Genomic DNA, 26,730 nt, shown 5'->3' with positions numbered 1-26,730 from the left:
AGGGGAGCTGGACCGGTGGTGTCCCTACATCCCCTCTTAATTCATCCTCCAGGCCCAAGCCTGCAGACTTTTTCCAAAACGAATCTCTCCTATTGGTTATCATTAGGCACCCAACACTGTACTGGCACTCTGCACCCAGCAGCCCCTGTGCCACTGAGGGTGTAAGTTTGGTGCTGCCTTGTGGCCCCTCTGTGTACTTACCTCAACCCCAGGAGATCGACCCCCAACACCACTTTGCTCACCCATGAGCCACGCATCTTCATTCACCATAATTACCTGCAAAACTGTATATATATGTATATTCATTCACCATAATTACCTGCAAAACTGTATATATATATATATATATATATATATATATATATATATATATATATACACACACACACACACACAATAAAACCCTGAACTCAGTCAGCTATAGTTCAGTGAACTAACTATAATGCCATGCACTGCTTATGATATTACCTTTTACATCACTCATGACATGTCCAATGACATCACTCTCTGAAGTGTAAAGGGGTAGGGGGGATTTGACTGTGTCCCTACCCTTATATTTGCCCCGAATATAATCCTGGAATACTTTTACAAGAGAAATGTTTCAGGCTTTTTTAAACATATGTGCACTTGGCCATTAAAAAGGTACATTTTATTTTCCTCTCTTTATTTTTTAAATACCCAATATAACTCATAAATAACTAACAGACTCAAGTTCCAATTGTAACTGCTGCATCCATTTTTTACCAACAAAAGCTAAAAGGGAATTGGATCTTTTCAGTACGATATTCATTCACACAACATTTAATGTAAAACTCATGCAGTTCCCTAATGAAAATCCCACATAATACAGGAAGAATAAAAAGGGTGGACAACATATTAGAAGATTCATTGTACAGGTTTTGTAGAGACATTGGACCCAACAGGGTATTTGGTATTGACCTATCATCTGGTCAGAAATGCATTGAAACTCTATACTGAACTATATGTAGGTAGCTGCTCTGAAGATAAATAAAGATATTCCTAAAATAGGATGTGGTTGCTGCTTTCCACTCTATTAACATGAGCTCTGGGTCGTCTGAAAAAAGCTCCAATTGCCTTCTGGTAACCGAAAATGATAGGTAAGTTCATCCAAAAGGCAATGGTCTTGTTGGAATCTGCCATTCCAGTAAGGAGCAGTCAGTAATTTAGCCACTTATTGGTTACATTTACCAATGTCCTTGGTTTTGTTAAGATAGTATGTCAGTGCTTTTTCGACATCAGGTATATGAAAAACTTTATGCTGGCATGGTATTGTTTGTAGAAAATTAGTTGAAAATGTAGGTTGATTAATATAGAAATCTAAAACTGTTGTACAGAAGAATGTTGCATGATTTCTTTACCCAACCACACTTGACACTTTGGTATATGGTTCAGTGTTACAGCACCCACATCAAACTCACCTTAGGTGCAGAGATAATGACTACTACAAACATCCTCTTTCACGGAAGGGGTAATAATATGTCTGTGTGGTTTAAAATGGAGGGCTCATTAGTTTAAACAGTACTATGTTACAGTCCCACTGGGAGGCTAATGCCCAACTCCTGTAAACTCCTTAGACCTACCAAAACGGTCCTTAATCATTAGTACAGATAGGAATGAAGCCTGCAATGGACGCTGGTATAACAGTTATCACTGCTTGGTGCTGGTTTATGGAGGCACGGCAGATTTTACTAAGAAATAAACAGTAAACCTTGCCATCTCGGCAATTCATTTGACCAAGGTTCCTACTGACTTACAATATACAGAATATCTACCGTATAAAAAGGTACAGAATGACCTGGTGAAAGGTCACTTTATTTCTTCCACGTATAGTTATACAGTCTAGTTTCAGGTTAAGTCTCTGTATTGCAAAGCTGCTAAGTTCAATGACTTATTTTGCATTCTGACCTGTCCCTGGTTGGAAGATGCACTTTGTACAGCAGTTTACTGTGTGTCATCACCAATAGATGAAGCAGAGCTGTGAACCACCACTGCTGCGGCCACTCAGAAGATACACCAGGATCATTCTTCTAATGGCTTGACTGAACACCGTCACCATCCACAATTAAGAGAACTGTAGGAAAGGCATAAAGGTATTTCCTTGTCTAATTGACCAAGAAAGCATTTCTATTAAAACAGGGACACAAAGACTTGTTATTTTGCGTTTTTTGTAGGTGGCGAACAGTTAAGAAGAAAGACAACTTAGATCTCTCAATGAAGCCTTTGTTGCTGAATGCAATGATCTAGAATTCAAAAATACTAAATTTGCTTTGCAAATCACAGGAGTTATTTGTGCTTTAGAGCAAATGTAACATAAAATATGCATCTTGAAGGTCTATGGAAAACATCCGCTCTGAAATTAGATTAAGATCTGATGCATAGTCAACATTCTGACTTTTTTCTTCTTCCCCCACTTTTTCTCTGTTGTGGCATAAAAGATTGGCTTGAACTCTTTTTTGTTTGTTTGTCTTACGAGGAAGTACCCTGCATAAGGATTGATTACTTAATTATAGTTGTGGTTCTGCATCACAAGAATCTTTATTGAAGTCATAAACATGGGTGGAGGCCAAACACTTCAAATTCAATATTTGTTCACATAATTATGTAATATAATTATGTACACTGGCTGCCTATTTCTAAATGAGACGCACACCATATCAGAGGCCTATCCAAGGCACGATTGTTCTGAAATGTAGACTGATGTATGCTTAAAAAAGTGCATTTAAAACTACATTTTGAAATGTAAAAACAAATAACAAAATTCCTGGAGAGTTGCTTGAAGGGCTGTAATTGAGTCAGTTTAACACGGAATAATCAGTGGAGTCCTTGAGGGCAGAGGATATTGAATCATATCAAATATAATTACCATATCTGGTCTTTCCCTTGGAGGTGATTGATCCCTGGTGTATAGTAGGGAGGTGTTTGAGCACAAGACCCTACTGCAGCCAGAACTGCATTAGATGGCAAAAGTAAGAGTGTTTGGAACAGGGCTAAAGGACTGGATGCTGAAAGGTCCAGGAGAATGTGTATGACCCAACAATAACTGGTCCAAATCCAAGAGGATTCATTTAGCTTTTGATTCTTCTTAAGTCAATAAAATAAGTCTCACAAGTGGGGCATCAATAAGCATCTGTTATTCAGCACCTAGATGCTCCAAGGCATGAATACATAGGTTTGGGCAGAATGTGCATCTCCAACCCGGAGAAGCATGCCTTTGTGGAGTCTTTGGCATCCTGGAAGGTGGAAGCTAGGCATTTACTTAGGTAATACTTGGTGTACAGCCCAATGCAAGATATTTTGTGAGCAGTGGATTCCCTGATGTGGGCTAGCCCAATCCAGTAACATCTGGAATCCTTGTCAAGGTCACAGCAGGTGAGACAGACCAAGAGGTCTGCAATTGTACTCCGTCTGGCAACTATACACTTCACTCTCCAATCAATTTGCATTGTGCTTTGCCTTCATTCAAAGTTTTTGTTGTCCTTGTGCCTTTGCAGGTAGCTTCCTTTTAGGCAGATTATGTTGTTGTTGCGACTACTCCCGTCTGTCTTATCTTTACCAGTTCTTCTTCCATTTAACCCAAGATTCACCTGAGGACGTTGCAACCCTATAGCCTCCATGTAGTGAGTAATAGATTCATTTATCTGACATGCAAACAAGAATTGCATGTTTTCCATTCTTTGAATGTGTTAATGGCTTCTGTTTTAAGAAGGTAAACTAGGGCTGTTCAGCCTAAAGTCTAATTTTTCGCCTTTTCCTGTCCCAGCTCACCGGTCCACTTTGTCCCCAGGACCTGGTTCATGGTGCTGGAATATCCAGAACCTAGAATCTGAGGCTTCAGGTCTCAGCAAGACCATCTGATAGGATTCACCCATCCCTGGGTCTTTAAACACACAACCCTTACAAGGTGACAGTTTCTGCTAGAGAGGGGTTCCAGGCCTGGGTGCTGGCACAGACATTTCAGAGCCAGCTAGGAAGGAGGTAGAAGAGGCTAACAGAGCGCTAGATAAGAACTGGTATTGGAAGTCAGATCTAGCAGGTTTTTAAAGAAACAAGCACACAGTGTGTGGCCATCTAAAAAGGAACAGGGTAATGTATTAAATTCCATAGGAAAGTGATTAAGAAATAGAGAACAGTGTGTTAAGACAGCAACTTACTCAAGCCGAGTTATAGGGTGCAATTTCCACTGGTCTCCTTCTTCGTCATAGAAGGACCGGTTTGTGATCTTGTTCTTCTCCTCCAGAGGAATGAAGTTCTCAATGATCAGGTGCCTAAACGAAGAACAAATGGTATCAGTGTGTCTACTACAAATGTGTGTACTTCTACAGTACATATTATAATCTCCCATCTTCAACAAAACTGACATTAGACCCTGCTACCTTTCCAAAAGAAACTAATTAGCCCCACTCCAATTGCCAAACCTTTAAGCAAACATGAACCCACTTGAGCTTAAGTTCCCTGGTGAGCTCGTTCTGCGTTTGCTCCAACTCCTGGCGCTCCTTGATGTGTTCTTCCTGGAGGTCATGAATTTCTGCCTTCACTGCCTGCAGCTTGGAGAACAGCTAAACCGAGCAAAAGATAAAATGTAACAAGGTAAGGCACTAATGAAGGAGGCTGAGTTACAGAGAAGATACAGGTTCAAAGGGCTTGGAACGGATGATCCTACGAAAAGCCAGTGATATTTAAAGCAAATATTTGGTTCATTACATGCACCAACGCTACCTTCCAGGTAATTGTGTTATACCTTTTTCAGCTTTTTAGTCTTGATGTCCACTTCCTGTTGCAGTGAGCTGTAGGTCTCCTTTAGCTCCAAGGTCTCCTCATCCCGGCTCTCCATCTGCTGCTGCATCTCTCGTTCTCGGCGTTTCTATGGAACACAAGTCTGATCGGATTAAATTACCACCACTAAAATGCTTTACAAGTCGAGACTCCATACAAGAAGCTCTATGGTCATGCAGTTATTTTCTTTTATATAACTAGGATTCCCAACTTTCATTTAAAGACTGATTACTCTACAAGGAGTTTTCTTGGTTTGCTCTACCATTTTCATTAGCCTAGCCTTGGATCCCTCACATATGACAATTACAATATTGACACAGATAATAGGCAAAAAGGAACGACTTTTTTTTTACCTGCTCTGCAATTTCATGCCTTTTCTGCTCTAGAATTTTCTGTTGCTCATTTGTGTGATCCACTATGTTCTTCCCTCCAACAAGAAGCTTGCTCTCCATGGCCTGGGATACACATAGCCAAAAAGAAAAGCAAATGTTATCTTTAAAAGCCCACAAAATTTTACCGATCAAAGGTACACATACAAAAGAATATAGAGCGCCCAGGCTGTCACTTCGCAACACTTAGCGAAACTGCTGGATCTTGTGTTGATCAATTGTAGAGTCAGACTGAGCACAAGACCATACCCAGGATCATTTTTGCAGCCATTACACCTTACAGCAAACCTGCTGCATCCAGCGAAGAATCATCTTTTCCCCCATTTTCCACTCTATTTCATTAACAACTTGCAATATCATATTGCATTGATATTAAAGACTTTGCATAACAGGAAAGCAAAAAAAGAACAAAAAATACAGAACATTTGGTCAGACACAGTTTTAGCAACTTTAGCCAGTAGGCTTTGACAGAAGCAAACAGGGTGGGTGTTTCAGAATGCAAAGCAGGGCCTACTGGTGTACTAACAGAATAGGCAACAGCCGAAAGACCCACAAGCCTTCCCAGAGTCTCCCTTCATGGGTCTGTGGAAATGTTGCCCACCTTTGGTCTATTACTCGGAATGCCTTCCAGAGTTCCTAGACTTTCTCAACCTTAAATGGGTATCTGCGCTCTGTATAAACTGTTTCTTCTGCCTTCATACACGTGTCCATGTTTAAGATCGAGTCTTCTCAGCACGCCAGATTACCCATAACCTAATTATCTCCCTGTTGCCCATGACCAAGGTCACACTGCAAAACAATAATGTATATCTAGACAGGATCTGCTAGCCCACTATTGCCAGGGAGACCAGTGATGCAGTAAGGTCACTGTCCTCTCCTGCAACCTGCATGATCACTTCCCCAACTGGCACACAGAAGGAGCGGAAGCGTGCGCAATCCTACATAAGGTGGATCAATGTGCCCGCTTGACTGCAGTCTCTCTAGCACCTATCGTTGTCGATATTCCCTGCATATATGCTGATCTCCACTGAATTGTTTCACGTTCATGAATCCCTCCACTGCACATACAGCGAAGTGTCTGTCATAATAAGAAGTAAACATTTTGCTTGTCTATAATGGTAGCGTCCATAAGTTTTTATTTCCAAAATCAAATTGTGTGAATGTAAAAAATGATTCCCCAATACCAGAAAACATTTATAGAAAGGAACTGTATGCCTGTATCCGGAGTTAATTCTTATGTTCAAGAAGCAGAGGTGTATAATGATTTCCGGAGTGAATTCTTGTGTTCAAGGAGCAGAGAGGTGCATAGTAAAAGAATGCAAGAACCCTTCGCCAAATAAACAGGTGCGAAGCTGCCCCACATAACATAAGATGTCTTTTAGTGGAACATTCGGCATGCTGGGCCTTTAACCCTAAGGCTATATTTGACACCTTCTCAATATCTCTTAACAGTCCTATTTCAGGACCACTCAAGTGTACAGAGAGTGCTACAAACAATCTGACCAATATCCACCTACCTTACTTTTATAAGGGTGGTAGGTACAAAACTTAGTATTCCTCATGGTCTTTATACCTTCACATTGATGCAAGGTACCATTGTACATGTATATGGACACACCGCCTGAACTGTATACTAAACTGAAAACTCAAGGGGTCCTCATCCACCTAGACACACCTACACCCTTGCAAACCAATTCCAGGGAAGGCAGAATGCTCTACATGAAACCAATTGGGTAAGCTATGTTTGCTCCAGATAATCAGACATGGCTACATAGTTATTACACTACAATAGTGGTACAGGCACACTTTACAAATGATAACTATACTTACATGGGAAAAATGTAAGATCAACTCCCAGAACACTAGCTGAAGGTGATCACATGCGACAAGGAAGTAGCTGCAGTTAGCACATATAGGGACAATTCAACTGGAGTTATATAACAGTACATAACACATTTCAATGCACTGTGCAAAGTTATTTCCCCACAGCTTTTCAAAGTTTGTAAAGGATATATATTAGGGCATTATCACATATAACAGCACAAAATCCATTTGACTAATCAACTTTTAACTCCAACATATCTTATATCACCCGCCACCTCCCACCCAATGCTCCATTTCCCTTTCATTACCCACCTTGACTTTAGCACCCAGCATTTCAGTGGCTTCCTTCTCTCGCTTTAGATCATTCATCTTCTTCTCCTTCTCCTTAAGCAACTTCATCTTCTCCTCTGCCACCAAGCTGTGATCCTCAATGATTGCTTTCTTTTCCTTCTCCAGGCGCTCTTGTTGCTCCCTCCAGTAGTCCTCTTTATCATCTACTCCATCCTCGCCATCATCCTCGCCATCATCATCATCATCATCATCATCATCTTCACCATCGCCTTCCTCATCTCCCCCTCTCCTCCTGCCCCTTCGCCTGCGTTTGCCCACAGTACGCTTCTCTAGCTGTGCTTTCAGACGGGCAATTTCTTCCTGGAATTCCCGCAGCAAGGCATCCTTGGGATCTTCATTCACTCTAGGCTTGTTTTTGATGTTTTTGGCACGGTTGGCATAGCGAAGGGTGGTTAAAGTTTCTTCAACATTGTATGATGCTGGGCCAATATTTGCCACCATCACAGTTTTAGCATTGCCACCCAACGAGTCCTGCAGCAGTCTTGTAAGTTTTGAGTCTCGATACGGAATATGAGTACTTTTCCCATCCACCAAAGCAGAGATAACATTCCCCAAGGCAGAAAGTGAGAGGTTAATCTTAGTAGCTTCTTTCAGCCTTTCCCCCTGAGCACCCGTCTTGGCCTGGCGCTCACTTCCAGCAAGATCAACGAGGTTTAGCTTTCCCACACGGATGTGATTTTCCCCATCAAGACCCACCTCACTGCACTCTACCGTGATCATGAAAATGGCATGAGAGCGAGAACTGTGCTCATTCATGTTAGTGGACCCAACGGAACGGTTCTGGTTTCCTACATTCATTACATGCTCAATCTCTTTCACACTTTTGGTTACAAATGAGGACAGATCTTTCACATAGACACCAGTGTCAGGTCGCTCCTTCAGCTCCAGACGCTTGCTCTGATCCTTTGACAGCAGGTCCCGTATTTCTTCCTGATAAATTTCTAAATAAGATGCCCGGACGAGATACTGCTGATTCTGGGACCGTGAGATGTGAGTGAATATATGTTCAAAAGAGTTGGGTATGACCCCTCTTTTCTCAGGGTCATTACGCACCCCTTCCATAGTGAACGTCTTACCTGTTCCAGTCTGCCCATATGCAAAGATAGTCCCGTTAAAACCTTGCAGGACAGAGTCCACCAGTGGTCTGAAAGTTTCATCATAGAGTTCAACTTGTTTTGAGTTGCAGTCATAGACTGCGTCAAAGGTGAACGTCTTGGGTAACTCATTTGTTGCACCTCTAGAGTTCTTCACTGCCACCTGACCGAACTTGACGTTCACCTCTACGACCTTTCCATACCCGCCAGTCAATTCCTTGCTGTTCATAGGACGACACCTGACAACCACCCGGACAGTTTCTGAATTCTTTAACTTGGACATGGTGCTGTGATGGGGACAGAGCAGGCGTCACTGACATGCAAGATGCCAGTACAGCGACGGGTCCTAGAAAACAAAACAAATCGGTTTGAGGTCAGTTTGAAGCATAACAAACTAGGTGCATAAAGGCATTGTTATTAACTGAATCTGAATGAAAAATATTCGATAAGGAGACACGTCAATCAATCTAAGGCTCATTTTCTTACCTCCTAAGAAGGAGACACTATGTTATGTTGTGTCTCGATCAAATCGGATTAGTTAGGTGCATGGTGTACTGTCAGATGCAAAGCTAGGGCAGTGACTTTTGAACATATGTTTGGAGGTAAATATTGTAATTTCCAGCTCTCCTTCCAGCACCTTTAGAGGCCACTGAAAGTTTATTTTCAGCACCTATTGTGTAATATGAAAATACTGGTGTGGAAAAGCAGCCAGCTGTAATGTATGGAAGGACTACATCAGACCCCTATAATTGTCACATATTTGACTACTGTTACTTGATATATAATACACTCATCTATATGTAGGCATGAAGTAAAGTAAAAATGTTAGAGAAGGTGAAAATCAGAAAGGGTGAGCGAGATGGGCAGCGAATAGGGGTGCTAAGACAGTGGGTTTGAAAGATTCGACTTGTAAACAAGTGAAGTCAGTAATCTGACTGGGGCTGACGAGGAATGTGCTTAGACAGGGAAACAGGCAGTGAAAGTTTATTGGCTAGGGGAGGGGCAAGTCAATTGAAGGGAAAGAGACTAGGAAGAGGTGTGAAAGGAGATTTAACGTGGAGGTAGAACATAAGATCTGATACTTTATGCAGGGAAGGTGTTTGTGCAGGTGAGTGGTGGAAGGGGATTCAGTGGATGAGTCAATTATATTTTAGTGGACAGGGAAAAGATTAGACAAGGCACCAGAGAAAAAGGTCAATGGGGTCTTACTCATGCAAGGAGTGTTCAAGAGGGCCACCCTATGCATAGGAGAAGACAACTGAAATTCAATTTCTTAGAAGGTGCCAAATAAGATCCAACAGTCATAGAAGGAAAATAAAAGTTACAACAGTCATCTGTCTAGCACTCGGAGAGCTAACTCCACAACATACTGGAATTTTGAAGTTGTTCTGCTCTCTCTTCGCTGCAGCACTCAGTTGCTTTGTACTGTAGACAATACACCTCTCCTGGGGCACTTCAATGCTGCTAACCGACACTCCCAGAGAATGTAGTTTTGCCCACATCATTCTCTCTAGGCCCGAGCCTCTAAATAAAGTTTAATGAGGGTTTAGAAGGCAGTAAAATGAATTAACCTGGATGAAGGGTCAAAATTACCATCTCCTAAGTTGGTTAAGAAAACAGACATGTCAGCCGACTTTGTTCAACCTTTTTCTTTTTTTTTTTAAATCTTTTTATTAAAGCATCACACAGGTATACAATCAGCAGACACAGCACGGGTGCACATTGTATGCATCACAGTTCTTCCTCTCAACTTGAGGCCCCAAACATACACTGAGGACTGTACATCTGTGGTCCGAGTCTCATGTAGCTCCATGTTGAGCATATGTACAAATATTACTCCTGTGAGCATTCCAACCCACCCATACTTTTTCCCATTTCCTGGGGAAGTCTCTTCTCTCATACCACCTGTTCTGCAAACATGCACCAATACAAAATCCCTTTTCCATGACTCGATATCTGGATGGTGGGTAGAGCCCCAGGCTCTAGCAATGTTTCTCTTTGCCAGCACTATCCCCGTTATTATCCACAATCTATCGGCTCTCATGTTCTCAGTTCAACTCCAGACATGCAGAATACACAAGTTAGCTGATCGGGTAAGGGCTGCACCCCCAATCGATTACAAGCAATTCAACACCTCAGACCAGTAGCCCTGCAGAAGAGGATGGTCCCAGTGGATGTCGAAGAAGGTGCCCACCTGCCCGCAAGCACTGATCATCCCCCATAACCGTCCCGTCTGAACCATGGTGGTTTTCGCATAGTAGGAGCAATGTAGGATTTGGACCTGGATCAATCAAAATCCAGACACAGCAATCACTTTTGAGGATGCCATGGCCTCTTCCCATTAACCTTCCTTAAAAATCCCAACTTCTCTCTCAATTGTTGCACAGCATCAGGCATGTTATTGATCAGTTTTTTGTAGGTGAGTGAAATTGCGTTTGTGGGCATATATTCATTCAATATTATATCCTCTGGGCTGAGGATGCTGGCAGGTCTAGACCCTTTGGAAGGCTAGCTTGTAGGGCATGTCAGACTTGTAAGTACCAGTAGACCTCAGCCGAATGTAACTGGTACTTCTCTTGTAGATCTAGCCATGGAATCACCCTTCCTTGTATCCCAACGTGTCCCATTATAGTAATCCCTATTATATCCCATTTATCAAATCCCGGCTGATGTTGTAAAGTTCGCAGGACAAGGGTCTCCCATAATACTTTCTTCAACTTTTGTGCCAAAGAATGTAAAACTTGAAATGGTTTCCAATGATTGTATTTTACACCAGAACGTGCAGTTTTATGTCTCAAAAAGAATTAAATCAACTAACTTGAGCATCTTGAATGAGTTATGACAGTGCTTATCAGCATACAACTAAATTACTAACATTCAACTTCTCCCCACTCCCCTTAACAAACACATAGGTGTGTTGTCTCTATGGGAAACCTCATAGTTATGCCTTAGTTGATAAGTGTTGTTTACCAGGCTTTAGGCACTGAAGTTCCCAATTCTACAATTTGGAGGAGCAGTAACTGATATTCTGCTCATTGAGATTTTCGTATTTTTATAATTATACTGCTGTTGTCCAGTGAGCTGCGCTGGGTTTATTAATGATCTTGCTATTATGTAAAAATGCCACTAGCTGCTTGTCCTAGTGTTGTGTAATTAGAAGTTCTCCATGTCCCCCTTACACCTTCTCTTCGTAATTCTTGACTGTCTGCTATGTCCAAATGTAGAAATTCATTTACCCATTTAGCAAGTGGTGGGTTTGTATTTGGTTTCTATCTCAACATTATTGCCCTCTTGGCTAAATGTAGCACCAGATTTAAGAATTTGACGCTGGCTTTGCTATTCTTGGGGTGTTAGAAAAGAAGTAGTACACAGCCTTCATGTAGTTTCCCCTAGTAATCCCTTAACCTTGGACATTCCCAAACCGTGTTGTGTCGGCGAATCCTGACCGGCCTGTTTTGAATATCTGGCAACTTAATGATATCAAAAGGTATATTTTCAGGATAGTCAAGGTATTTATATAGGCAGTGGATTCCTGAAAAACCCAAAATACTCACTTCTGACTGGCTGTGAGCTTTTTCACCTGGTGCCCATTTCAGTACTGGTGGTCAGGAGAAGGACTCTTCGTACCAAAACAATCGGACTGGCTGGCTGTAACATGAGAGAAAGATATGGCCACCATTACCTGACCTGGTCCCAGAGTTCTGAAAAAAAAAGATTAAAAGGTGTAGGTGCCACTGCTGACATAGTTACACCCCCCACCTTTTGCCTTATGTTGATGCCAACTTTGATTAAAAGTGTGCTGGGATCCTGCTAACCAGGCCCATGCACCAGTGTTCTTTCTCAAAATCTGTACCTTTGTTTTCACAATTGGCACACAGTTAAGTCCCTTGTAAAAGGTACCCCTGGTACCAAGGGCAGTGGGGCCAGGAAAGGTCCCCAAGGGCTACACATGTATTATGCCATCCTGGGGGACCCCTCACCAGGCCCCTGCAGCTTGTGTGTGCTGGTGGGGAGTAAAAGGCAAAGTCGACAAGGCACCCCTCTCAGGGTGCCATGTCTACAAACCACTGCCGTGGAATAGGTAAGTCAACCCTCTAGCAGGCCTTACAGGCCTAAGGCACGGTGCACTATACCACATGTGAGGGCATAGCTGCATGAGCAATATGCCCCTACAGTGTCCAAGTCCATTCTTAGACATTGTAAGTGCAGTGTAGCCCTACTGAGTATATGGTCTGGGAGTTTGTCAATACGAACTCAACAGCTCCATAATGGCTTCATTAAATACTAGGAAGTTTTGTATCAAACTTTTCAGTGCAATAAATCCACACTGATGCCAGTGTGACATTTATTGAGAAATGCACCCAGAGGGCATCTTAGAGGCTCCCTGTATGTTAGCCAAACTGCTAGTGCAGGACTGACCAGTCTGTGCCAGCCAGCCACTTCCAATTGAGTTTCTGACCAAGTGGGGTGAAAGCCTTTGTGCTCGGTCGCCAGAAACAAAGCTGGTCCTGGGTGGAGGCGGTTCACACCTCCCCCATGCAGAAACTGTAACACCTGGCGGTGAGCCTCAAAGGCTTAAGCCTCATGCTAAAGTGCCCCCAGGCACTCCTGCTAGTGGAGGTGCCTGCACCCTGGACAAAGCCCCACTTTTGGTGGCAAGTCAGGCGGAAACATTATGAAAGCAGGGAGAAGTGACCACCTCAGTTGGGACCACCCCTAAGGTGACCAGAGCTAAGGTGACCCCCCTCCCGGCAGAATCCTACATTTTGGTTTGGAGGACAGGGACCAATAGGTTTAGGAATGTGCCCCCCTTCCCCAAAGGGAGTGGAGACAGGGAGGGTGTAACCACCCTCAGGGACAGTAGCTTTTGGCTCCTGATCTCTGACCCCTGTAGGGCTTCCCTGAACCCAGCTCACCAGATTCCTGGCGACCTGACAACAAAGAAGGACAACTGTTTAGCTGAACCCCCAGCAGAGAAGAAGGAAGACAACAACTGACTTGCCCCAGCCCTACCGGCCTGTCTCCTGCTTCAAAGAACCTGCACAAGAACAGCAACGCATCCAGCGGGACCAGCGACCTCTGCCACGCTCCAGAGGGCTGCCCTGTACCCAAAAGGACCAAGAACTCCCAAGGACAGCGGTCGTATCCATGACGAAACAACAACCAAGGACTCCAGCACCACTACAAATGCGTGAGTCCTGACCACTCTACATCCGACACCCACGGCCCGTGTCCAGGTGGCCCATCCAACCAGAGAGGATCCCAGGCGATTGTAAGCAAGTGCCCATCCTGGGATGACCTCTCCACGACGACACCTGCAGAGGGAATCCAGAGGATTCCCTGACCGCAAAAGCTCTGGAGAAGATATCAGACGCCTAATGACCCACTGCACTTGCAGCCCCCAGGCCTTGGAGAACATGAACACAGTGCAGCTACGTTCAAGCAGGGGGCCCTCCTCCCTGTCCAGCCTGTGGTTTGCCCGAGATGACCCCCTGGACCTTGCCTGTATCTGAGTGGCCCCTGTGGTCCCTTCATAGAGAACCATTGGAAATCCGACGCCTTGATTGCACCTTGCACCCGGCCGCCCCAGTCCCACTGAGGGTGCGTGTTTGGTGCCTACTTGTGGCCTCCCAGTGCTCCTCTAAACCCCCCAGGTCTGCCCTCCGAAGACACGGGTACTTACTTGCCTGCAGATCTAACTCCGAGTGCCCCCTGACTCCATAGGAGCCCACGTTAAAATTGCTCCACTTTGACCTCTGCACCCAGCTGGCCCTGTGCTGCTGGTGGTGGGTGTTTGGGTCTAACATGAACCCCGAGTGGTGGACTTCCTAAAACCTGGAGACTGAAACTGTAGGCTTTGTACTTGCCTGCAAATAGAACTAATATTTCTTCCCCACAGGAACTGTTTCTGAAAATTACACTGTCAACTTTTAAAACAGATAATTGCCAATATTCCAAAAACTGTATAACTTAGCGATTTCAAACAAAGTACTATTGATATATATGTGAAATACAAATCTATTGAAGTACTTACCTGCAACTTGAATCTTGTGGTTCTAAAAATAAATTAAGAAAATATATTTATGCTATGTAAAAAACACTGATCTAGAGTCGAGTCATTGAGTGTGTGCTTCTGTTGTCTGTACGTGGTCAACAAATGCGTTGCACTACCCTTTGATAAGCCTAACTGCTCGACCACACTACCACAAAAGAGAGCATTAGTATTATATACTTTAGCCTATGTTAAGCCTTTGGGGAACCCCTGGACTCTGTGCACACTATATCTCATTTTGATATAGTATATACAGAGCCAGCTTCCTACAATACAAAAGGCACATAAGGGTTTATGATGAGCACACCCTGAACTTCTAACCCAAATGGAAGTGGGTAGGAGCCTGGTCCTGTGGCTAACATCGTGCTGCACACAGACTGCGCACTTGGGGGTTGGCCTCTTGCAGGGGGTTGTGCTCCAAATAGAGAGCACATTTGTGGCAAATTGCTTTTTGTCTGAGTGAGTTACCCCATCTGAGAGCACCCACCCTGACATGACAGCACCTGCCTATTGAGAAAACCATAAACATTTTACTATTAAACCATCTGGATTTTGACCATCACTCAATTCGGATGCTTTTATAACTTCACCTGAAATGAATGAGGGCTAAGGAAAAAACAAACTTTCCCTTTCATGCGTCTGCCTTGCTTGTACAGAGTGGGCCATAACAGGTTAGGAACACAGGGGTTTAAGAGAGAACCCCATTTTTTTTTTTTTTTTTTAGAGGGCATGTAGTAAACAGCATCGGCAAAGTTAGTAGGTCTCTCCATTGGAACCTTTTGGCTTTGGCAATGGGTTTGGCCTAACGAGAGGGAAAAAATGCTAAGGATGCGGACCGCTGCGTCATTTTGTAGGCACTTGCACTAAGCATGCGTGTATTCAGAAAAGGACTCAAGCGCATTTTTTTCCTTGTTTTGTTTACTGATCTTAGTTGGATCGGTAAACAAAAAGATAAAAATAGTGGGTGGAGGAAGCAACAGTGAGGGGGTGTTGGAATCAGAGGATGGAGACACAACAGGAGGGTGGAAGCAACAAAGGGGCATGGTTGGGGGAAGCAACACTGAGGGCGAGGGTGGAGGTGCTACGTGGAGTTGAGTGGAAAGGGACACGAACAAGAAAGAATTGCAGGTGGGGGAGAAGCACACAAGAGATAGTGCAACATGGAGGTGGGGCATGAAGCTGCTCACGGGCAGAGAAAGAGCAACACGAGCACACCAGAGGTGGCTGTGTGGAAATAATACACAAGGGGCGACAACTAGAGAACACACAAACAAAAAGAACAAAATTAGCACCTGAAAAGTGAGCAGTGGAAGAACACAAGTAATGGGTCCATGCTCCAGGGAAGGGACAAATGCACGCAGAGGAAGTAAAGCTCACACAAGTTACCAAATAAGAAGTAAGTAAAAGAAAGTGATAGTTGAGCCACCCAATGCTAACCAATGGTGAGGCTCTAAGCCCACTGTAAGCTAACAATACATCTCACAATATACAACACCAGCACTGTCTGGTATTTGAGACCTAAACGTGACAGATGTATGTAATCTGCTAAATCTTGCATTGTGTCATCTTTAAATAAGACTTCGAAGGAAATGTTAATTTCCTCCCATTTGTCCAATTTCTGCCATTTTACTCGGCTCAGGCAGCAGGTGGGCAAACAGATACCTACAGGCAGGCATGCCAGAAAACCTCTAATATTAAAACAGAGCAGAACGGAATATATGCTTGGTGCTAAAGACTACTTTTATGAAAACTAAAAAAAATTATTGTGAGGGCATGGCTTTGACAACTAACAAGGCAGACGTGCTTCCCTGAGGATCCACTCTAGTACCTGTCTGTCCCATAGTACTGCTTCATCAACTTGCCTGAAATCCATACAAACTGATGAGTGAATGGCTTGGTCTTTCTCTGGGGTCTAATTTAGATGGGGTGGGTGGAGGGGGGAAGGGGGGAGAGAGAATGGCTGCCTGGACCAATGCAGGGCCTGTACTTAACTCTAAGGTGCCTGACCCTCTGCAACACCTGGCGCTGCTGGGTGTACAGCCGGGGATATAGTTTGGCCTGAGGAGGCAGTGGCAGATGCAGTTAGTACTGTTTGATGAGCTGCCAGAGCAGACTTTACCATGCCGAGTGCAAAATGGGAGCCGGAGCTCAGTCCCTGGCAGCTTGAGGAGTAGTCACAGCAGGAAAATCCAGTTGTTTTGCGGCTGCTTGTGAATGGCTGGTACCATTTTTCACGGGGAGTGGGCACAACCTTAGAGAAGAAGCATTTGTAGGATTACTGCAGTGTACAACAGTGGGCACACCCAGGGCACACAACATAGACTCAGTCGGTAGCTGTGCCCCCAAGAAACTGGTGAACATCATAGACCTCACCCACTAGTGAACCAGCAGAGCTACTGCAGTGACCGAGTTATCACCCAGACAGAGCACCAACAGAAGAACCAGAGACAAAGGACCTGGTGACTCCCAGAGGAGGAAATGCAGCAGTGTATCCCAGAGGAAACACACGTATGGGACAATGAGTAAACTAGAGAAAGAGAGCTATAGATGCATAATTGATGATACATAGTGAAAATAAGCCAGTGGAGCAGAAGCAGTTAAGGTACATCCTCAGATAAGACACAGATGAAGTTAAAGGAGCAGATACACTTATTATTGGCACACCGTGAGGGAGGAGGGTTTTGCTACTGATTTCCTGTATTTTGCATATCTGTCACAGGGGGAGGTAGGGAATGACTTGCTCAGAGGACAGCTAGTGGCTAGTCTACCTAGGTATGTGTGACAGATGCTTCGTATTAAGAAGTAAGGGGAGGGCATTGAGATTGTTCGCTGGATATTTTCATCATACTATTTATTCTTATGTTTCTCTAAGCAATTAGGATAGTTCTTTTATATACAACACTCGGTCTAAGCAGACGCCTGAACATTACCACAATGCTTCACAACACAGATGGAAAGGGATCCTACTACTAATACTGAATATCAATGGTCTCGAACACAATTAAAGAGAGCAGCCATGCTGCAGACTGTAAAGCTATATGCCAGGCATCCTTCTGCTTTAAGAGATCCGGTTTTTGGGCACTACTTGGGATTTCATAGGTATAGATTTGGGCAGGCTCACCATGCAGGTTTCTCCATGCAGAGTCAAGATAGCAGTGATACTCTTTGGAACAAAATCCTGTTTAATATGACCAGGATGTGGCACATGACGGTCTCTTAGTCAGTAAGGGGATCCACAGTGATGTACTTAAATGTCTATGCCTCACCGCCACTGACCAATACATTTCTGCAGCAAATAGAGCCCTTCAAGTTAGAGGCCCCACTGGGACTCATGACTGTTGGATGAGACCAATGGTGTGATGGACAGGAGGTAGCACAGAGATGACCAGAAGGGTACAAGTGCTAATGGCCCATCTCCTTTAGAGACCTTTGGGTTGACAAATGTATGGATGTGGTATGTCTACAGCGTGAACCTCTTCAAGATCTAGTGCAACATTGTACTAAGACAAAGATGAGCTTAAAGTCAACCAGTGATGCAAAACATACCTGGCTTGTGGACTGTAAATGCGTTGTAATGTAGTGTACTTTAAAGGAGGTGTGTGTTCAACTTTTTCTTAAATTGGAGCAGTGTTGGGGCAAATTCTGAGTTCATAGATGGAAAAAGCCTACTGTCTGGTATTTTCTATGCTTCTGATGGTGTCCTGGTTGGGGTGTACCAAAAATCACCTGACATGGTGCGCTTGTGTGAAACATAAGTAGGGGTACTGGTCGTGATTACTTTGTAAATAATGCTACTGGTTTTGAAAATAGCGTGGGCTGGCAAGGGGAGCCGATGAAGTTACATCAGGACTGGGCTGATGTGATTCATATTTCTATAGGGTTTGGATGAAAAGCTCTGTGGCGTGTAGTGTGCCCCAGGGGGTGCCAGTGAAGATTCTGGGAAGTCATGTATTGGGATGCTACAACCCTCCAGATGTAACAGTCCATTGACTTCCTGATGAAAGGTGCATGCATCACCAACGTGAACAGGATTTATATTCTTTACTAGGTCATCTAGGTCATTCTCTTGTATTGACTATTTCTGAACCCAATGACTGATGTACATAGGGTTACTAGGTCCCAAATCGATGCTGGGGACGGGTTAAGTTCTCAGAGGATGCACCAGACAAGACCACAATCAACAATGGTGTGCTCGTGTCTGAGAATGTAGCGCACATTGCTTGGTGGACGCTAAATACAGAGCTGAAGATCATTCCGAGGGAGGAAATAAAACAGTATTTTCAGCTCTGTATGGGATCCTTGGACTCTCCTGTGACAACCTTTGAGGCTTTCAAGTAAAAAAGCAGAAGTGGGAGGTGGGGTGTAGTGAAAACAGGTTGGTTTGACCACTGACTGTGTTTCACCACTGTGCATATTAGTTGTTCAGTGTTCACCAGTTGCAGATTACAATTTATATTCAGTTTAGCTGCCTATTGGCTTTATCGTGGCGTTAGACATTGCAGTTGAGACATTGCAGATGAGCTGTGTTTTTCCACATGGTAAACTAAGCTTGTGCTTTTCGTATTTTCTCTTACCGAACACGATAGCATGATAAGGAAGGGCATATTTTTTGTTTTTCCTTCAGAGCAGGGAACAGGTTGGAAGAGGGAGCCTTGAAATCTTGGCCACTTTTCAAAAAATTTTCTTCCAACTCTGACCTACAGTAGCCAGCATGTTTTGAATATTTACATCTGAGAGGGAAGGGCCTTTCTGAGACTTCAGTCAGAATTGGACATCAAATGCCTGACATTTTCCTGTGAAGGGTGGAAATCTCTTTCTCGCAGTTGAACAGGGGTCATCAACTTGCTAGCACGAGAAAGAAGAGTATTGGCAGGCCCTACGGTGATAAATGTTGACTTTATGCTTTGTTTTGCATTTATGCTATAACATAATCACATATATTTGCTGTGTACATTGCAGTTGAGAATCACTTTGATATATTTTCCTTTCATTGCTGTGACTATTTTTAAACGTGTGCCTCCAACCTACTACTCCCTTTTTAGGAACCTTGTGGTGGAATAATAATAAGTGTCGTCTTTAAACTAAGAAGTGCATTCCAGAGATTTTTGTCAGCTTGGTCATTAGTGAAAGCAAAACATGGGGCCAACGGCTACATCGCAAAACATTGGACAAACAGGCTGTCTGAAACTGCATTGATGGAATCGGAAATCCTGACATTTGAAGGGCAATTTAGGACAAAGGCCACAAATTTCCTTCTTTAAGAGATATAGTCAACTGCTGTTGGGAGACGCCCAGAAAGCCAGGCTTGCATCTCAAAATTAAGCTCTATGCCATTGGGCATAAAGCAAGTAGAGTGCTGCGGCGGCTACAGAGGCAGCCAACTGCTCTTAGTAATCACTATCAAAGCAGACTAAAAGTGAGTAGCTATGGATCCTGAGGCGATAACAGGGGAATGCTCTAAGTATTATGAATGTCTATACAATATGGTTCATGAAGTGGAAGCGGTAGCCCCAGGATACATTTTACATGGCTGCAGGCGTAGACCATTTGTGATACTTGATATGAACAGCCCCTCATAGAACCACAATAGTGTGGTGAGGAAGTAATTGTGGTGATCAATGAAATGCAGTTCGGAAAGATAACTAGACCGAAAGGTCTTCTGCTAGAATGTTTTTTAAATCTAATGTACACCTGCTGCGCCACGTTCATTGGCAATTTATACAGCATTTAAGGAGGTAGGACTGCTTCTGAGTGGTAATCAGTGAGGCCACCATTGCTTTGATACCCAAAGCTTTTCAGCTGGTTGACTGCAGTGACTCTTATAGAACAAACTTCCTCCTTTATTTTTAACACTTTATTGACTTTATGGAATACTAATTACAAACCCATGATCATTTGGCGGCCCCTAAAAATAAGTGCTCCGATCTACTCAATGGTCGTTATGTGATGTATTACAGCACACTGTTCATTCTATCCAGAGGGCTTCTCCTTATACCGCAGAAGTGTCCCTAAGGAAACCATACAAAACTTCCCTCCCCCACCCCCTCAGCTCCCATTCCTGAACCTCCCCCTCGTCGTTTCTTTCAGGCCATCAAATTAATACTTTGACTCTGCATCCATTGTGCTCCTGCTGAAGCCTTCTCCTATTTCCTTACTCTTTGTTCATGTCTCCTACCATTAGACATTCACCCAGAACTGTTACCCCTCTATGGCTGCTGAGAATTGTAGCCTATAGTGTATAAAGGTGTAGGAGACTCGAAACTTAAGAAGGCTAGTCTTAACTGCAAGTTTGTTTCACATCTCCAGTAAGGCCTCAGAAATCTATACCTCTCAGCTTACTAGGTGTAGAATTTTTCTTAAGCAATAGAATATTCCAAAGCGTGCATCCCCCTAGTACATATTCCATTTGCAACCATTGCTCTTCAGTTTATCGAACCGATCAATCAACCACAATATGATCAAACTGTTCGAGACACTGCTGCAGCATGGGAAAATTCCGGTTCTATAATAGAGACCCTAACATCATCTGCCGAAACTAAATTGTATTGAGTCCTTTCAAGACTAATAGCGTTGATATCTGCATTTGTTCTGATGTCTTCCAAAGGTTCAACAACTAAGGCAAAGAGGCTGATTCTCTGTGCAGCTGCAGTTTATCTGTTGAAGTCCCATTCACCCTTGTAGTTTGCAGTTATCCAGCTCTTTGTTCTAATATCTATGGCCTTTTTTAGATAGAGCCACCTTAATAAAAACCCCAGTTCATGCTATCAGATGTTTATCAGCATCAAGTGTTACAAAGATGGCTGGCTTCTCTCACAGCTGACTTTTAACCTTTACGCCAAGTGGGCTATCTTCCTAATATTATCTAGGCCTTTTCTGCCTCTCACAAAACCCATCTTGATCCAGTTCCACCAAAGCTGGGAGGATACTCACCTTTCGCTGTTACTTAATTATAGCCTAGCAGTGCCATTTTGCTGCATTCAGGAGGGCCAGAGCACAGCCTCAGTTTTCTCTTCAGTTCAGTTCTATCTCCCGCTAGGGATTCCCTCCAAGGTGAAGTTCAACCAGTTGATTGCAGAGGCCACCAGTCAGCTTTCTTGTAGCCTCCTTTTTCTATCCACTGTGGTCGCTGTGTCAGCAGCCACTCCCTTTAGTGCTTTTCGTACCAGATTTCACCTCAGTGCCGCAAGCCTGCCAAAGAGCCACAGTACTCTGACATTTTGCTAGCTGAGTCCTTACTGCCAAGGTGCTCCGCTGTTCTCACACTTTAGCCTGGGTTTCTCAGACCATGGCAAAGGTGTAAGATTTTCTTCATCTTTGCTCCAAATGCTCCTTATGAGCTTCTGTTGAGGAGCACTATAGCCCACACAGCAGGCATCGTGTCCGGAAGACCCAATCTATCATCTTAACACAGAGGTGAAGGTACTCACAAAAACACTGGCCAATTGCCAAAAGCTCTAGCTGGCATGCTGATACTTCGAGACCAAAGCAGCTTTAAGTATCAACGGTTGAAGAGGCAGAAAAACTGTTGTATTAATTCACTGGCAGTGCCAGAGAGAATATGAGCACCAATGGCAATTCAACAAAGAGATTTCTAAAACGTTTTTAGAAATCTCAACTGCAGTTACCCGTTTGTGCTCCTGAGCTACAGAATTTAGGGCAAATCTTTTTCACCTCAACCTACTTACAATATACAAACCAAGGGTGAAAGTGGACATAAATCACTCCTTCCCAATAGTGTGGGGTACACGGCAGGGCTGTCCCCTGTCACTGCTTTTATTTGTTTTAGCAATAAAGCCCTGGAAAAATGATTAGGTCCAACATTGTTATTACAGGCTATAGATGGAAGCCAGGGAGAAAGACAATTCTTGCTATATGCAGACTACCCTCGTTTTCTTGTTGACCTATAGAGGTAAAGACAAAAAAGCAATGCAATTATTGAATATGTTTGGATAGTTCGCCAACCTACAAGTCAACTGGACAATACATATTCAGAGTAGAGTTTGGTGGCTGGGCTGTACACTCACAATTGAGGTCCGCAAAGGGTAGAATATAAGTGCTAATTTCAGACAATTCATCCTGAATGCGCGATGGCACAGTGGTGGTAATGATGGATACGTTGAAGACTACTGCAACAGACCGCTTCAGTTTTGTTAATGGGTCAGAATAATCTCTTTCCGTGGAGTACTTTGTCCTTAGCTACCACAGATGGCAGCACTGCAGCTTTTGCTGGATACAACAACCTGGGGGGGGTAACCACACTAGGAGACCCGATAACAAAAACATGAAAAACACTTCCATCTCTCCTGGAAGACTTTGGATTACTTAAATCCCAGTTCTTTCATTACCTCAGGTTTGTTAAGCTGACTCCACGTGACCTATCTAAAGGATTTCCCAGAATTTAGCCCATTGGGAACAAGGCTCACCATATCTCACTATCTGATATTAAGACATCGCAAATAAAAAAAAATAATAATAATCTTGGTGATACATGTGCCGTATATTTTTTTTTTTAAAGAACTCTGCAGTGACTTAGTGGTACACTGGACTGAAGCTGGCCTTTGGTTCTAAATTAACTGTGTGATGCTGCATATATAGCGACACTTTATTTTTAAACAGGCTTAAGCTTTTCTTTTCCAAAACAGATTTATTGTTGAGGACAGAAACTTATCATACATTAAGGTTCAGATTTACCTGCAGTGTTTTGTGACTACTGATCTTAAAGCTGACAAAACGACAGAAGGGGAAGGCCAAACTGAAGAGACTTTGGAGTGCATAACTATATTGACACCTAGCTAAAGAAAACAGAACAGCCTTAATAAAGCTCTTGAGCAGTTGATCTAGAGTAAAACCTATGTCGGCTAACTCTTAATTTTGTAACCACTACAGTAGTTTCAGAACCTTTATATCAAACATATTTTTTTCCTTTAACATAAATCTGATTTGCAGAAAAGAAAATGCTTGATCCACATATAAAAATAGGTGGATCTATACTGAGAAACTTATGTATAACTTTTGGGTAACTCAACACATAAAAGTTATAAAATGTCAGTTCAATACGCATTTGGCTACTTTTCCTGGAAAACCCCGCCCACTGCAGGCATCCCTCCTCATCTTCCTGTGGAAAAGTACCCATTGTCTGCTAGAGCATCCCTACGAATGGAGGGAGCCCTTCTGTCGTAGGTCTCTCCACTCTTCCCGATTTGTAAATTAGTTCATAAATTTTTCAAAAACATTACAGTAAAACTTATGGTGACCCCTGCCAATCCCTATCATTTCCACCAACGAGCTACTGCATTCAGGACCTTGAAACATTCCTACATAACTTAAATACCAATCGCTTTCACCTACAAAAGGAGGGTAGGGCGTTACAAGGTGACAGAGAGAGCATTCCACTCTTTCCTAAAACATGTATTGTTCCTCTGTGATAAGACACTTAGGCCCAGATTATGACATTGGTGGAAAATCCTGCTTACCGCCACGGTGACGGCGGCCAACATACTGCCACGGTGGCGGATATCCGTTGGCCATGTTATGACACACACACACCAAACCGACAGAATACAGCCACATACACAAATCCGCCACCTCAAAGGTCAGTGGTAAACTGTCGGTACCAACACCCATACCGTTACGCAAACAAAACAACGCCCACCACATCATGACCCAAGAATCACCACGGCGGACATTCAACGGCAGTAAACCATTGGCGCCACACACTGCTACGCTCCGAATGGACACCCAAATACTAAACTACACATCATTGGCCAATTCAAACAGACTCCTAATACCCATACACACCCACCCACTCACACCGCTATAAAACACACAACCACATTACCCACAACCCCTTACGAATACAAATCATTGCCACCAGACAGACATCAAGACCACTGCGACAACCACAAACACACACACACACCAACCTATACATCCCTCACGCACTCCACTATGCACACCCAATCACACTACCCAACACCCACACACTTACGCACACCACACACCACCCATGGCCCCACAAAGGCACCCCCGTTTCAAAGATGAGGAATAGCAGGTCGTGGTGGAGGAAATAGTGAGGGTAGAGCCATAGCTGTTTGGAGCACAGGTACAGCAGATATCCATTGCAAGGAAGATGGAGCTATAGCAGAGAATCGTGGACAGGGTGAACGCCATGGGACAGCATCCAAGAACAAGGGACGACATCAGGAAGAGGTGGAACGACCTATGAGGGAAGGTACGTTCCGTGGCAGCAAGGCACCAGCTCACCATACAGAGGACTGGCGGTGGACCCCCACCTCCTCCCCCACAGCTCACAGCATGGGAGGAGCAAGTCTTGGCATTACTGCAGCCAGAGGGACTCACTGGAGTAGCCAGAGGACAGGATACTGGTAAGTCAACATTTACCACTAATCACCCCCCATGCCTGCATGCCATCTCACACCCTCACCCTCACTCCACTACACTCCATCCCACACACTGCACCGCAGATGACTAACCCCAATGCCAAGCCCTGCATGCCATACCAATGCATGGACCGCCCTCCCAGCCCTTCATGGACACCCATCACCAAAGCATGCACATCATAGGGTACTAACAATCCCACAATACATCAACATACACATTCAAAGATGGCAGGGCAACAGCAATGATAGACAAACATAGGGATGTACAATATGTCACAGGCATGAAGCATAATACATCACTTACATCCCCACATGTGCCCCAGCCAATCTCAGCAGAGAGGAGGTGCCACGACTATTCAGTCCCCCAAAAGAAGATGCCCCCAGTGATGACAGTAACTCTGGACTTCAGAATCTGGATCAACAACCTGGCCCATCAGGGACTACTGGTCAGTCTGTCACCCCACAGCCTCCCCATCAGTATCCAACATCACAGCACCCACCCAGCATCCCCACACCTCTGTCCCCAGATCACGTCAATCAGTAGTGTGCCCACCTGTACAGGGAACCCAGTCCACACCTCGCCCCCAAGACAATTAGGGACCTGGAGTCAGTGGCAGTGGGTACACTGTTCAGGGGACAGGGTCACAGGGCAACAGGGACACTGGGGGACAGGCCCAGGGAACCAACTCTCCAGGGGGCACTCACTAATGTCCTGGGGCCTACCAACAATCCCAGGACACGATGGGCCAGATCCTGAACAACATGCAGGAGAACAAGCAGCTGCAGGAGGTACACCATCAGGAGATAAGGGAGGACTTGCAGGCCCTCAACACCACCATGATCTCCATAGCAGGGGTGCTGGCAGACATGGCCAAAATCATGAGTGAATGGACTGCACAGCAGTAGACCCCTACCACTTGCCAGTCTACTGACCAGCCCACCACATCTGCTGCAGCTAGTGGACAGGAGGCCCCCCGCCAAATGACCCACAGGCCACCAGCACCCCTCCCCCTGCAGAAGGTAAACAACCCCGCAAACGTTCCCTGAGAACCAGACAGAAGCCAGAGACACTTGCCAAGATCAAGACCACCACCAGGAAATGAGACTCTCCCGATTGCCCCCCCCCCGTGTCCCACAATGTCATCTTGTCCACTTTGAACTTCCTTTGCTCCCCTTCCTATGGCCCCTTGGTTACTGGGCCTGTGATACAAACAGACTGGAACAATACCCTGGACTTTCCTTCACCATCACCCCATTCCATTGCACTTTACCCTCAATTTCTTAGCACTACAATAAATACCCTTGCACACAACTTGACTAATAGTATTTTCTGTATTGAAAATGTGTATTTATGGAAACAGTCACACCCATTGCAAATGAACTGTACACTGTGAGAGCATAGAAATAATGACCTGTAACTGCCTGTAGTGATCACATCAGGACACTGTTGTCATATCACCAAAATCTGGAAAATGAGAAGCCATAGGTGACGGTAAGTTGAGATGCAAATGAAGTGAATGCCATCATGCTACAGCCACACAGATAAATCAATAGTCAGTTCCACTGTCTCGCCTATGTGTCATTGGAAGTATTGACGTATAACTGATGTTCTGTTGTCCTCATCCTCACTGTCCTCAGGGTCCACTGCTGCGCCAGGGTCATCTCCAGTCCCCATCTCCTGCAGAAAAGGCACAGGTCGTCCGAGGGCCAGGTTGTGCAACATGCAGGATGCCACTACTATCTGGCAGATCTTTCCGGGTGAGTAGCACAGGGATCCACCTGTCAGATGGAGGCACCTGAACCTGGCCTTCAGGAGGCAGAAGGTC

The 26,730-nt window shown here is 44.2% G+C and overlaps 1 protein-coding gene across 3 annotated transcripts in view; it reads right to left on the bottom strand.

Annotated features, from left to right (window-relative positions):
• The window catches only part of KIF3B (kinesin family member 3B), an 89,605-nt gene that overhangs the window by 24,195 nt on the left and 38,680 nt on the right, over positions 1-26,730 (bottom strand). The window contains exons 2-7 of one of the 3 annotated variants that reach the window (XM_069243386.1): positions 12,007-12,100; positions 7,320-8,798; positions 5,148-5,249; positions 4,760-4,882; positions 4,459-4,577; positions 4,173-4,286 (exon numbers count right to left, since the gene is read on the bottom strand). In XM_069243386.1, the coding sequence (XP_069099487.1) occupies positions 4,173-4,286; positions 4,459-4,577; positions 4,760-4,882; positions 5,148-5,249; positions 7,320-8,735 (1,874 nt within the window). In that variant the 5' untranslated portion in view covers positions 8,736-8,798; positions 12,007-12,100. Of the gene's footprint in view, positions 1-4,172; positions 4,287-4,458; positions 4,578-4,759; positions 4,883-5,147; positions 5,250-7,319; positions 8,799-12,006; positions 12,154-26,730 lie in introns of all 3 variants that reach the window. The other 2 variants (XM_069243387.1, XM_069243385.1) reach the window with 2 other exon arrangements.

The sequence above is a fragment of the Pleurodeles waltl genome, chromosome 7 (assembly GCF_031143425.1).
Source record: "Pleurodeles waltl isolate 20211129_DDA chromosome 7, aPleWal1.hap1.20221129, whole genome shotgun sequence".
Lineage (NCBI taxonomy): Eukaryota > Metazoa > Chordata > Amphibia > Caudata > Salamandridae > Pleurodeles > Pleurodeles waltl.
Note: the sequence above shows the minus strand (reverse complement) of the source record. Positions and strands in the feature narration are given on the sequence as shown.